The sequence below is a fragment of the Volvox carteri genome, assembly GCF_000143455.1.
Source record: "Volvox carteri f. nagariensis unplaced genomic scaffold VOLCAscaffold_27, whole genome shotgun sequence".
Lineage (NCBI taxonomy): Eukaryota > Viridiplantae > Chlorophyta > Chlorophyceae > Chlamydomonadales > Volvocaceae > Volvox > Volvox carteri.
In genome coordinates this window covers 478,833-492,659 of record NW_003307570.1, presented here as the reverse complement: position 1 = coordinate 492,659, position 13,827 = coordinate 478,833, and the positions used below count along the sequence as shown (strand labels likewise).

Genomic DNA, 13,827 nt, shown 5'->3' with positions numbered 1-13,827 from the left:
TCGCTGTTTGGAGTTGTTTTAAGTGATGATGCACTGCTGCTGTTGTAGTAGACGCGAACGCGGGTTTAGATGCGGCTGCAGGTGCCATTGTTCACCTTGGTGGGCGCCTTCTGAAGTATGGCTGGGTCCATGGACGTTTTCAGTTCTGGAGTAACAGCAGCAGCAGCAGCAGATTGCATGGCGGTAGTAAGGAACCGGCATTTAGAAGCTGTTTAGAACACATTTCCTCATTACTTTTGCCGTGTGTTGGGATGCATCTCCCCAGCAATTATGAGACCCTTTGTACCATTACTGACTACCCGAATGCTGCACATGATGTGCATGTATGTCTTGGGATGCTCGTCGCACACGTGTTTGTAAAAATGTGGTAGTGGTAAAAAGTAGCGATGAGCCCCCGGGCTATCTGGTATTATGTTGCGGGGTACTTCGTTCTTTTGGTTGGCTTCTGTTGGTCCTTCTTTTGCTGGCGCGCTTAAGGGACGATGCGTGCTCGGCGTCACACGCACTCACGTGCGGCATTGTCGTCTTTTGAAAAGGTGCCGAAGACGCCGCCACCGCTTGCTCTCTCACCTCACGGCTGTTTCTTTTTCCCATAGTGGCCTCCCCTCCAGCGCATTTTTGATCATTGACACGCGTCACAGGGCATGCGACTCAAATACTTCGCATGCTGCTGCCAATTGTGTCTTGTGTTGGGTGTGGTGCGGTCTGGGATATTGCATCAGGAGGGAGGAAGTGTGAACCCCAAAAGACGCCAAGGCGCCGCCTGTGCCGTTAGACCCACGTTTTGGAGGGGGAGACGGGGGTGTTTTGCTAAGCTGTGCTGTACCTAACATTGTCACTGATGTGACGTATACGGACGCCACCTATCCGTATTCGCCCTCCACTCCCCAGCTGACCTTTTGCTGTAGGGCTGCTGGTAGTTAGGGTGGGATTAGTACGGACTGCATGCTACAGTCCCGGCTGGACGTTTTAAGGGCTATCTCTCAGCTCTGGAGGACACCTGCGATGTACTCTCGGGAGGCGGCGCGTGTAATTTGAGGCGGGCTTGCCGATGCAACAATGATATGGAATGACCAGGGAGAGATTGTCGTTGTGTTGGTTTTTGTTGTCGCTTGGGACAGAGCGCAAAGCGCCGGCGACCCGTGGCTCGACCTGAAATGTTTTCGCTGGGCAAGAAACCTACTTATTCAATTTTGCACTACAAAAAACTTGGGAGTAAAAAGGTCCCAGGCAGTTGGTCTTCCGTGCTGGCTTGTGGAAGTGCTGGTTTGTGGGAGCACTGCCTGTGGGATGGAAGCACTTTGTTTTGTGAGGGCACTGGACGAAACGATAGAAATACATGTAACGCCTAGCGGCAAACCAGTTGCAGTTGCACTGGTTGGTTCCGTCATTAAGCATGCGTCCGGCACACAGACTCTACTCCCCACAGACTCCCGTCACGGGTCTCACGACGGTGATCTCGCAAGTGGGGCAGCCACATACCTACCCTCCACACGTTCGCACAAGCGTGCGCTGTTTGCTCGATCGCCTAGAGCGTATGCACCGTTAAATCCCCGTGATCTGCCCCTTTCCTCCCATGTCATTCATCCAAGTACTAATTAATTTGCTAATGCCTACAAAACCTAGCGGTGTTAGTGCACTCATCGCACACCTGCTCCAAACTGGCGGTGGGAAGTTCCAGCAACGCTTGCGCTCACCACCACCAGAACTACCACCACACATTTAGGTAACTTCAAGGTGTTCGTTCCCGTGTCTTCTCGTGGCACCTGTAGTTTCGGTGCGTTCTGCCGGTTTTACCGCCCTCCCAGTGCCCCGCTCACATCCTCAGCCCGAATACACGCCGCCGCCATACCCAATCCGCCACACATGATGCCATACATCCCTTCGTAGCAAACCGAACCGAACCCATCGGGCGCCTACGCCCACGACAACAGCCCCGCAGCATCATCACCACCACCACCACAGCCACAAGGATTTTTTTCACGGACCCGGGGGCTCCCACGCTACTCCTCTGTTCTCGTTTGTGTGCGCTTGGCCTGCTCCAGCCTGTACTGCTTTATGATGACCCCCAGGTCGGACACGAAGTTGCCGATGACATCCAATTGGTGCAGCGGATTGGACTCCGCGGGGTGACCGATGGAGCTCTTGGAGCGGCAGCGGTTGAAGATGTTGTCCGCGGACAGCACCACCTGACCGTACTCCAGAGTGCGCTGGCTGGCGATCTGAGGAAGGGAAGGGGGCCCGGCAGTGGAGCGGGAAGGGGGGAGAGGTAGGCGCGACGAGGAGCGGGAAGTGGATTGGTTGTTGATTTAAGTAAGTTCGGGTTTGGAAAGGAAAAAACGGATTACAGCCGATGGGAGAAGGAGGAGGGATGGGAGAAGAAACGCCGCAGACTGTAATAGCAAAGGAAGAGGGCTTGGATGGAGGACGAGGGCCACGTGCATCATGGTGGATTGGAGGTGGGTGGAGGGTGGAGGAGGGTTTGAGGGGGTAGTCAAGACAAGTGGTATGCATATGGAAAGAGGGGACAGGGACTGGCAGGGAAAGGCAAGCGAGAGAAAGAGGAAGGGGACACCCTGGGGAGCAAAGCGGAGGAGGGGGAGGGGGAGGAGGAGGAAGAGGGGGAGGTAGCAGGCTCAAGTCTCTTCCTGGGGAGGGGCAGGAGGGAGATCACTCGCACGCAGGGGTAGTCTCACCTGCAAGCTCGAGTCCTTTTTAGCTTCTTGAACCAGGGCCTCCGCCTCGTAGCCCTCCAGCTCCGTCTTGAGCTTTGCAACCTGTGCAGCACCATAACCGGGCGGGGAGGGGGCACCAGAGGTGGGAGACCCGCAAGACATGCAAGAGGCGATGGGCCACCCGGGGGAAGAGGTGACGAGAGGCAGTAGGGGGGTTAAGGGGGAGAGGGGAGGATAACGACCACAGCGGCGATAAACTCCTCTGCTCTCTCCCTCTCTCACACGCACACACACCTTCCCTTCCCGCCCCTCCCCGCCCTCCCCGCCCTCCCCTCCCCTCCCTTCGGACCTGGTTATTGAGGTTGAGGATCTCATCCGTCTTCTGCTTCACGTAGATCTGCAGCTCCGTGCGCACCTTCTCCGCCAGCTCGCTGCAGCGCCGCTGGTGGTCCTTCAGGTCGGCGTTGGTGGCGGACAGAGTGGCGTGGCGCAGCAGCAGGTCCGACACCTCCTGATACTCGTCCGCCACCTCCAACACGGATTCCAGGTACTGCTGATACCTGAGGGCGGCAGGGTGAGCAGAGCGAGCAGGCGGACGAACGCAACCCGCGGTAAACTTTCGCCCTCCGCAGTACTAAACTGCTGCATGACCACGTTACATCGCAGGATGCCCGCCGGGTACCTCGCTGAGCTATTTTGGCAGGTGTGGGGACCGCACACGTGAGGGGGCCGCGCCCAGCTGGGCTTGCGGTTGTTATGGTTGCAAGGGCAGCGGGGACAGAGGAGAGGAACGATGCGTGCGGGTTTTGGAGTTCGACGCGACACGCAGTTCCACAAGCCGCGTGAGCTCTGGTGTCCTGGAGTACATTCGGCGCTATACAGAGAGAGACATGTGCATATCCTGCGTGTGTGTGTGACATATACCCCGCGGCTGAACCCAAGCCCACATAGGAGAAGGATATCGCGGGCAACGGTCGAAACACCCCCAAACGAATAGCCGTACCGCATGTTCTTTTCAAGGACCTCCAGGATTCGCTCTTTTTCTGCTTTGAGCTCTTCCAAGACATCCGTAAGTTGCTCAATTTCCTTCTCCTTTTGTAGTCTCGCTTTGATTTCATCCGCTGCCTTTTTCTCCGCCCGTGCACGCTTGGAATCGTTCTCCTGGAGGAATTTACTGAACCGAATGAGCGACTCCTGTAACTCAAGGTCCTTAAGCTTTAAAGCCTCCTCTCTCCGCTTGAAGACTTCCTCCTTCCGGTTGAAATCAAGTTTCTGCGCTTCCAAAGCCTCTTGCACCTCGAACATTTGGCGCCGCTTCTCCAGCAGCCGAGTGGCTGGAGACACATGGTCAAGGACCAATGTTTGCGGAAGCATCCTACAGGAACAAGCTAATAACTTAGCTGACGGTGAACACGCCACCCATTGCTAATAGTTGAGCTTCGCGACCCACTTGGTTCGACCATTTGCACTCCCCTCACTGTCCTCCATGCTGTCTGAATTGTTTAGGAAAACTCCTTATCGCTGAGGGTTGGGTCAGATGTCCATACACCAGCACCGAGAGCCCAAAAAGAAGGACACTAGTTAGACAGAATACTATTGTTTTCTTCAAAGTTATTCATCGAGCCATAAGCTAGGAGCAGAACATCGACAATCCTTATGCTCTACGCTGACCAAATAGATGTTGATCACTCTGCTTCTCTTCTTGACACCTGTTAATTCTCCAAACAGAAACTGTAAATGGCAGTGACAATCACAACCTCCAGACCGCCACAGCTGGAAGTCGTACCCTAGAACGTACTAACGAACCGGTCATTCGGGGCCCACTTTAACAGTGTGCAGTTTTGTGCTTGTGAAATTGACGTGAGTTCGACATGTTGCAATCAATTTTAAGCTAAATCTCATGTGAGCTTGATGCTTATGCTATTTTCGATGCTGCTGCAGTAAAGGACGGTACGCACGCTGTTAGGCCCGGAAAGCGTTGTAACTGAACATTCATCACTTAATGCATGAACTACGTGTTCCTGCGCATGTTATACGCAGTAAGAAGCTTTCAGGTCGAATGCTCGAGTCAAGATGTCGTTGCATGTAACTGAACACCGAACGTCATGCGAATGCAACATGCGCCTGTCAAGCGCCCCAACCCTGCTGATGTCAATGTCATATGAAAGCTTCTGACACTACTGCACAATGGGGTTACTCGCCATAATGTTGGGCGTGGCGTTCGCAAAGTAACCGTGATGTACCGTAGCGTCAGTGTCGCATCGCACGGCAATGCGGAGACACACTTAAAAGCCCATGGATTAGTAAACAATAATTCCAAGTCCGAAGTTGTGACATAAAGTATTTATTTGGACTAGTTGGGCGGGAAGTTTCCCTACGCACATCTGTCAAGACGCAAGTCGTCGCGTTGCCTTGGACACGTGAACACTTACGCCCTCAGCTGGTCATATGTTTACTACTGAAATCCATCCACAGCTATCAACAAGTGCTGTGCCACAACTGGGCTTTGAAGTTGCACATCGACGATGTATGCGCGCTGCTTCTGCCGTCTCTCCCACGCGAGCCTGTCAAATGCGCAGCATCTATTCAGTAACCAGGTCAAGCCGCCAAGTCGCCCGCGCCTTTCACCAGACCTCTGGCGATCATTTCTGCTGCAGGAGCAGCATGCCTTGAACCCACATCCCAACATAGCCGCGCAAGAGCTTCGGGCAATTGCGGCTCCACAAGAAACCAATTACTTCCAGATTTTTAATGATACCCATGATGATGACACGCCTGCGAAGCCGCGGGGCAGCTTCCTAGCGCAGGCTTCAACCGCCTCAATCGGCGTTGCGGAACTAGCCGCCGCCCTTGCGCTCTCAAGCTTCGGCACCATGGTCACGCTGGCGATTGCGGAGCCTCCATGTACCATGTCCCCCACCAGCATGCAATCTCCATCTCGGCTGACTCCTATAACGGTGCGTCTCCCTCTTTCAGTTACATGGCCAGAATCCCAGACCGGCCGCGTTTGACTATTGCTGGTTCTTACGATTGCGTCACTTTATCTTTATCAGCTTTAACATTTTGGATTTCACAATGCCTCTCTGCACTTGCATGCTAAAAAGCCCAAAGGATCTCAAATATTTCCATCGCGCAGCGGGGAGCGCTAAATCTCCCGCCCGGACACACAGCTGTCCTAATAACTCGCGCCAACAGCTGCTTTTCAACCATTGAAATATGGAACCACAACTAACTATGTAACTAACTCGCTCCATACACTGTCTTCCAACCATGATATTATTTCATCCACTGTCTTCCAACCATGACATTATTCCATCCACATGGTCCCCCGGACTGAACACACCCCGACGCATTTCCCCGATCCACAGGTGCTGGACCAGGCGTTGACGGTCCCCACATCTCACAACCAGTCCACCACCGCCACCCCACCGGCTGCTGCCGCCGCCACCGCTGCCGCCTCAGCCACAACAACGACAACGCCCGTTCCGCCAGCTCCATCCCCCTGCCCTGTCGCCATTGAAGGCACACTCTCGGGACTGGCCGCTGCCAAGGCCGCCCCTCTGGCCAGCACCATAGCCGATGAGGCACGGCCTGGTGCGGCCAGCTCGTGCTCTGACCTGCACGACCGTGACCCGCACTTCATGACCGCCCCCGGCACCACACCAGGGATTGCGACGCTCCTTGGCGTAGCTGCCTCGCTAGCATCAGGTCCAAACGCTGCCGCCGCCACCGCCACGGTGGCCGCCACCGCTGCCGCCGCCGCCGTCACCGCCGACTACCTGCCGCTGCCGCTGCGATCACTGGTGCCCACTTCCCTCGCCGACTACTGGCACGGCGTCTCCGACGCGGTGCGCTGCAGCCGCCTCCATGCCACTTTGTACGTCTCCGCCAAGGCCTGGCCCCACATTGCACCCACCATCACTGCGATGCTTGGCGCCGGTGGCAACGGACCCGGGGGTCAGGTACGCTTCGCGCTGGTGCCGCTGGGCGAAGATTACGCCACCCGCGCGGAAGCTGCGCAGCGTGAGGCACAGCTGGGAAGGGGCGGTGATGGGGCCGCTACTGCCCCTGGTGGTGGTGGCGGCGCATACGCAACCGATCTGGCGGTGCAGTACGGACTGGACGTGGCGCTAGCGGCGGCAGCCGCGCCGGACGGCGGCCGCAACGGTGTACGGCGATTGGAGCTGTGTCCCGCGATGGTGATACGGGCCGGCTACACGGGGAGCACCCGTACGGCATACGGGGGGGAGGTGTGTCCCGGATGGAGCATGCGACAGGAGCTGGACGAGCATGTACGGCGCAATCTGCAGCTTGCTGAGCAACGGCAGCAGTACCGCCAGCGTCAGCAGTTGCGAGGTCCGCATTCCTGGCAGCACCGCCGGTTTCTGGGGCAGCAGCCGGAGGAGCCTGAGAGGAAGGAGCAGGCAGTGACTCCGCAATGGGGGGAGCTGCGTGCGGTGGTAGCGGCGGTGGGTCCAGTAGACGTCGGCAATGCTGGACGCCCCATTGCCTGATCAGGCAACCGGGCTCGACGACGTCGTCTGTTGTTGGGATAGCTGCATTAAGGTAGCACCAGAAGCCGAAGTGCGGCTCTCGGAGCGCCATCGCGTGGAGGTGCTGATGGACTGGGAGCTCTTGAGGTGGCTGCCATCGGGTTTCGATGCGCGACTTGCCTGTGCGACATAGCTGTGAAGTTATTCTTTTCCAAAAAGGTTATGCTTTTATCGTAAGCAGGTTTGCGTATTTATGTTGTGAGCCGAACCAATCGTTACAGGCAGCTCGGATGGCAGCGACAGTTACAGTTAGTCATGAATGATGATACGTGGGAATAATTTTTTGTTCGAAATGCACATGCCGCTATTTTCTTTCCTTGTGAGCCTTCTCCATCTCTTCTTTTCAATTGCTATGTTTTCAAAGTTCTTAAGTTTGCGCGATTTAAAGTTTTATGTTTATGCTCTCAGCTTCTCTTTTGTATGGTTGCGACGCTGGGCCGGCATGCTCCTGCATAAAATAAAACGACAGGCGCAAGGCAGAGACAGCCGGTGGACGTCTGGTCGCCTGACTCCGGTTTCCCCCACGCCGCACACACACGCCCCCGGTCATCCTGAGCAAAATAACACAGCGCAAACGACTGGATAGTCCTGCTCGTCGGCTTGCAGCTGAGTGCGCCTGACTCCAGGCCAGTCGGTGCACGCTGTGGATGAGCGCGCTGATCAATTCGGGGGTGGATGTATTAATTTCGGGCGGCACGCCTGCGAAGGCGGTTTCACCTCGCGGCCCATGCAGTGCCGCTCTTTGGTACGCCAAGAGTTGGCGACCTGGCCGTGGCATTTGTGACCGTCTATGCGCCTCTTTAGCTGTGTTACGACTTGAAGCACCTGGCGATGTCACGCGCGTTTGTGCGCCGTATGTGCGAGATCAGAAGAGTGTCGACGTTGCTTTTCCTCGTATTCGACATTATTAATCACGTTGTTGGTTTTGGTTGAAAGGACAGACGGACAGACAGACAGACAGAAGACATAAAGCTCGCATTGCGGCGCACGTCGCTGTGTGTATATGTATGTGTGTATGTATGCGTGTACGTATGTGCATAGGCAAAGGCAATACCTTTGAGAGTTGCAGTGGGGTATGGCCAGACGGGGCAATGCAAAAGGGGGAAGACCATTCGGGAAGCGAGAAGGATGTGCCCTGGCACCTACCTCCCTTTCGAGTATGGGTGTGTGTGTCTCTGGTTACTAGCTGTGCAGTTCGTCCCTTCCCATCTGCCGGATAGTCAATTTGCAATGTGCAATTCGCAATGTGCAATGTGCTGATTGTGAGGGTTCTCTTCCGCCGCCCCAAGAGAGGGGGGCCCCCCAGGCCCCTCCCGAGGCGTTCAGGGGAGTTCAGTACCGCGAGGTGATACAGAGAAGGGGGAGAAACCGCGAAATGTGCCCCGCTGTGTTCCCTGGTATGGGGGCCTGACCTGGAGCTGTCGTAAAAGTTTGTACGGCCGTACATAATTGTACGGCCCGCTGGCTCCCGCGTACGGCCAGCATACGGCCGTTTGGTGAGCCATGTGACATAGTCAGCCTGTTGTTTGTTACGGTGCGGTGCACAATATTTTCTACAACACATTTTCTGTCTGTCTGTATATACATGGAGACACACACACACACACACACACGCACACACACGCAGACAGGCAGGTAGTCAAGTGCCCCGTACCAGGCAAGCTCGGTGCAGATATCGGGTCGATTGTTCTCCTCCCCCATGGGGTGGATCTGCTATCCACCAAATGTTGAACCTGGCCACATACATATATACGTACATACACACATACATACAGACCCTTCCGACTTTGTGCATGCTAAACGGCCAAGTCCACGGCTTCTACTGTAACACCAGGCAAAGAGTACTCAGTTGGGAGATGCCAGGGGAGCTGATCCCTTCTTACATTCCTCCCCCCCTCGAGCGAACGTCCTCGGGCGCCCCCGGGCATATCCCGTACATACAGACACAGCAACGTAAGGAACTGCATAGCTCGGCATGCACGGCTGCGTGTATGCTCGGCGGGGGGGCCGGGGGCACTCCAGGACACAACCCGGTGGGCTTCCTGCCCTCTCGCAATGTTCGCGAGAGCCCAGGGAGAGGAGGACACGACGGAGGAAGACACGCACCCGTCGCATAGTACGGTTGGTCAACATGTCGCCTGATTGAGTGCGCGCATCGTACGGCACCACGGTCTGGTCTCGTCTGTGGCCTCTGCTGTGTTGGTTGACCACAAATATACGGCACCTGTACGACACCATGTCGCGAACCATGTGGCGAAAACGAACCTAAGACCGACTCACTGCTGAGTGGTGTGCGCATGTTTGTTTTCCTCCTTCCCCCCTCCCCCGCATCCACCATCCTTTTCTATTAAAGCCGCCGCGCAACCCCCCCACCCCCCCAATCGAGGACGGTGGGGGAGATTTGTGCGGGTTGGGGGCCACCTAAGATCGTAATGTTGAATGGTGCGCTAAAATATTTGTTGGACTGCATTACCTCTGGGGGGAAGCCCGTGTTGAACTGCTGACTTGGGGGCCAACCCATTTGCTGTTCTGTACGTCTGATTATAACAGCGCGTCGAGGGGCACTAACTCCCTTTCATGTCACCGCCGCAACTACTGACTGAAGGCCGTTTCAACAGTGAGAAATCTCGACCAGTGTGAGACCACACATAGATAGATAAATGCTTCACGCGCGCGTACAACCCAAACGCTGTGTCGTAGGTATGCCGTACCACGGCTAGGACAGCCAACTCCAAACCACCAGGTGAATCAAAACCCCTGCCCAACGGCACTCCGAAGGGGGCAGGCCCGACCCGTTCAGCCCCCAGACCTGTGAAACTGGGAGCCGCCGGGGGGGGGGTATGACAGTCACGACGGCGGGGTGGGCCACCGCGGCACCACCATCCCCCTGCATACGCCACCTGCCCACTTCATGTATGCCAGGCGCCAAACCCGGTATCACAAAAACACAAAACCAAGCCAACCAACAGCTTGCGAACACCAACAGCAGCAACAGCAGACACACACACACACACACCAAGCGTCAACAGCAATTCCAGTAACGAAACAACAACAACAGCAACAACAACAGCAACAACAACAACGCGGAAAAGTCATGCAGTCCGCAACCCGGGCGTGGGGGTTCACACGACCACAAAAGTCTACGCAAGGCCCAACCCAAGGGCAACCCCCAGGACGCACCCGATGCCATGATCCTTTCGCTGACACAGACGACTGCCACATCATACACCCGTCCATAGTCCGTACAACTCGTCAAAGCCCTGTAGGAATTCTCCCGCCGGTTCAGGCACACAGCGGGCACGGCAGGCGCAGCGGCAGGGGGCTGACCCACACAAGGGTCAAACCCTTCCTTTGCTTCATTTCCCACACCACCTCGCACACAGGGGCCCCCTTGCCCTCCCATGCACATGAAACCAGCTGGCTGGTGCCCATGATGCTGGTGGCCGAAAGAGATGTGGCCGTAAGCCTCTGCCGCCGCTGTCGTGTTATGGCGAGCCCTCCAAAGGGGGCCCCCTAGCAACGCCAGCGCCAGCAGCCATATACGTGCAAGTGGGTGGTGTGGCGGGCAGAGGGCCCTCCAGCAGTGCCCTCCAAATGCCACCACACTACAAAATCTGACCCCCGAGCGCACCTAGCAGGTTCAGCAACGACGTGTGCGCCTTCCCCCCCAGGTCCTGGTCCCGAGACTGGTTTTGTTTCCTCTTCACCCCGTTTGCGCCCTGCGGGGCCTCCTGCACACCTGCGAATTCCTTCATCCAATTTGCACCCGCAGCGACAGCCCGCAACCATCCATCGAATGGTGCAATCCAACCCATTTTAGCGAATAACGCTGAAGTGAGGAGATGAGGCGCCAAGGTGCCGATCCGTCAGGCTGTCGAATCACATTACCAGTCCCGTTTCAGTCCGTACGTTCGTCTGTACGTCAGTCAGCTAGCTAAGACGCGGACGCTGCTTGGCCGGGCAAGCCAGACGCGCCACCCCGGCTCCCTGGAGCAACCACCGCAGACTCAGCACCCTCCGCGCCCTCCTCCCGCTGCTGCTCCTGTCCACGTACCGTCCCCCCCTTCCCCCCTTCTTCCCCATCCACCAGATGCTCTTGCTGTCGCTGATGCTGATGCTGTTGTTGTTGCTCCGCTGCCGCTCCTTTCCGGCTCCTGACCAGCCGCCTGTAAGCCGCCAGTGCGGTCGTCTCCAGGTCGTGGTGGTAGGAGGCGTGGTGGTGGTCCAACCAGTGCTACCAGTAGGGCGGGGCAGGGGCGGGGGCCATGAGGGGGGGTGTAGGGGTTTGGGAGGGTGTGAGTTGCAGGCTCGGGAGGTATAGATGGATGTGGGGGAGAGTCCATCCCCAGAACCCCACATGCGACACCTCCCCTGGAGAACTCCCCCACATCCTCTCTGAAGTAGTCCTCGCCACTCTTCAGAAACCCAGATCAGGTGAGGTCTGGAGCCGCCGCCCCGGGTAGCTGCCTACCCCCCTACCTACCCCCCTACCTACCCCCCTACCTACCCCCCTACCCCCCTGCCCACCTACCTGGAGCGAGCGCACGGGTGCAGCCACGGCCTCATCCAGCGCCATTTGCAGCAGGGACTCCGCCTCAGCCTCCGATACGGGCACCACCTCGCACCCCCCTGCCGCCGCAACAACCCCCAACACGGACATGGACATGAAGCGCAGTGGGGAGCGGTTGCGAGCTAACCGCGTTTCCAGGGGACTACTGGAGGGGAGGGGAGGGGGTTCCGCCTCCGGCCGTGGGGTTTGCGTGCCGTACCTCAACCGACCCATGTACGACGCGGTTGCCTTTCGGACCCTGGATAAACCAATCACATTACCCCTCTTGTGCGCCCTTCCAAACTACAAATGTCACGAAGAACAGTGAGACACGTTTACACCCTACTATCTTAAAACAATCAGCCAGCTAGCCAGCCCGGCGCCCGGCAGAGCAAAGTCGAGTCTACGTCGCACCTTGCGCCGACCACCGCAGCAGCAGCAGTTCCCCGACCGTCTCGTACAGGAACCGGCCGCTGCTCAGCGCCGCCCCCTCCCCCAGCAACGCCCCCCGCAGCGCTAGCAGCGCAGAGAGCCCCGGCACCGCCCGCCGTGCGGCCGCGAAGTACGGGTCGGCGGTCAGCAGGGCTCGCGGCACCGGGTCGTGCTCCAAAACCCAGTTGACCACGGCGGCGGGGGGGGCGTGCAGCAGGCGCAGCACGCGCGCGCCGCCGCCGCCGTCAGCGTGGGCGAGCACGGGCGGCGAGCCGAAGGTGTGACACGAGGTGGTCTCCGGGGACCTGCGAGCACGCGTGTGTGTCTATGTGTGTATGTATGTATGTGTGCGTGTGCGTGTGTGTGTGTGTGTGTGTGTCGCAGTGGGTAGGTGAGGGCAGTGTGAGCCGTACCTGGTATGTGATCCGCCCCCCAGGGGCCCTACATTAGAGCCTCCTCCCCCAAAAAACACCCTCCTCTCCTGTTCACTTCTCCCACTCTCCTTCCTCCGCCCCCCTTCCCCGGCCTCTACCCTCTAATCCCCCACCCATCATCACCAGCACCACAACCACCGAGCGACAGCGGCCGACGCCCCTGTCCAGGTCATCCCATCCGCACTCGCAGCAGGTCGGTACTTTCCAACGGCAATGCCCAATCCCACAAAGACCACCTGTGTGTGTCACCCGTGTTTCTCTCCTCCAACCCCGCAGCCACCCGCCCCGCCAGCTCCCCAGCCCCACCTGCAGCCGGTCATTATGGACATGGCCCATATCATCTGAGCAAGGGAGCCCCCCAGGGAGTGACCCGCGAACACCAGGTGGTCCGCACCACCGCCACCACCGCCACCGCCACCGCCGCCGCCGCCACCACCGCCGCCACCACCGCCAGCTGCAGCTGTGGCATCCCTGAAGTGGGGCACGGCAGGAGGAAGTGGTGTGGGGGTAAAGAAACGAAAGGGCAGTGGGGGCAGGGCAGTGGGGGCAGGGCAGAGCACAGGACAGACGCCAGCACGGTGAAAGGCGCGGGGGGAGGGGGCGGAATTGAGGAGCGGGGTGAGGCGGGTGTACGGTACATGCAGAAAGAAACGAAACCCCAATCCGGCGGCACGTCCGGACTTCCCTTCCCCTGCACTCCCTCGACTTACCCTCCACGCAGAGCCCTGCCACCCCCCCAACCCAACCCCCCAACACCTTATGTACGGCAGCAGTACGGGCAGCAGCTCCCTGGCTAGGGCCGCCACCCCGCGGTGGGCCACCAGCTTATCCCAGTGGTCCCCCAGTGGGGGGGAGATGGCGGGGGGGGAGGGAGGACTGCTGCTGCTGCTGCCGCTGCCTGAACTGGAGGCGAGCACTGCCGCTGCCGGTGGTGGTGCTGGAGTAGGTGCTCCGCCACCGCTTCCCCCTCCGCCACCGCTTCCCCCTCCGCCACCGGGAAATCCCGCTACTACGCCCCCCACTGCTACCGGGTCCGCAGCAGGGAGCAGTGGCGAGGGCCAGAATGTCGCCAGGGAGGCCGATAGGGACAGCTGGGCGCGTGGGGGGTGGGGGGGGGCAGCAGCAGGCACAAGCGCAATAGCAGTAGCAGTAGCAGCAGCAGTAGCAGCAACGACCACAATGAA

At 58.1% G+C, this 13,827-nt stretch overlaps 3 protein-coding genes across 3 annotated transcripts in view; 1 reads left to right on the top strand and 2 right to left on the bottom strand.

Annotated features, from left to right (window-relative positions):
- Positions 1 to 1,324: 1,324 nt before the first annotated feature.
- VOLCADRAFT_75246 (uncharacterized protein) lies at positions 1,325 to 4,395 on the bottom strand. The gene is made up of 5 exons (XM_002951971.1): positions 4,126 to 4,395; positions 3,679 to 4,050; positions 3,025 to 3,235; positions 2,697 to 2,777; positions 1,325 to 2,222 (listed from the first exon to the last, which is right to left on the bottom strand). Exons 1-5 carry the CDS (start codon positions 4,161 to 4,163, stop codon positions 2,004 to 2,006), a joined length of 921 nt encoding a protein of 306 aa, XP_002952017.1. The 5' UTR covers positions 4,164 to 4,395; the 3' UTR covers positions 1,325 to 2,003.
- Positions 4,396 to 5,200: 805 nt separating this feature from the next.
- Positions 5,201 to 7,361, top strand: VOLCADRAFT_92632 (uncharacterized protein; the record flags this gene model as incomplete). Its single annotated transcript, XM_002952042.1, has 4 exons — positions 5,201 to 5,632; positions 6,044 to 6,361; positions 6,569 to 7,144; positions 7,194 to 7,361. The coding sequence occupies 4 exons, from the start codon at positions 5,201 to 5,203 to the stop codon at positions 7,359 to 7,361; spliced, it is 1,494 nt and encodes a 497-aa protein (XP_002952088.1).
- Positions 7,362 to 8,037: 676 nt separating this feature from the next.
- The window catches only part of VOLCADRAFT_92631 (uncharacterized protein), a gene marked incomplete at both ends in the record, with an annotated part of 8,508 nt that continues 2,718 nt past the window's right edge, over positions 8,038 to 13,827 (bottom strand). Inside the window, 9 exons of the mRNA XM_002951970.1 lie at positions 8,038 to 8,053; positions 8,641 to 8,803; positions 9,335 to 9,452; positions 9,940 to 10,037; positions 10,860 to 11,057; positions 11,243 to 11,462; positions 11,760 to 11,943; positions 12,950 to 12,984; positions 13,354 to 13,734. Of these exons, the coding sequence (XP_002952016.1) occupies positions 8,038 to 8,053; positions 8,641 to 8,803; positions 9,335 to 9,452; positions 9,940 to 10,037; positions 10,860 to 11,057; positions 11,243 to 11,462; positions 11,760 to 11,943; positions 12,950 to 12,984; positions 13,354 to 13,734 (1,413 nt within the window). The remainder of the gene's footprint in view (positions 8,054 to 8,640; positions 8,804 to 9,334; positions 9,453 to 9,939; positions 10,038 to 10,859; positions 11,058 to 11,242; positions 11,463 to 11,759; positions 11,944 to 12,949; positions 12,985 to 13,353; positions 13,735 to 13,827) is intronic.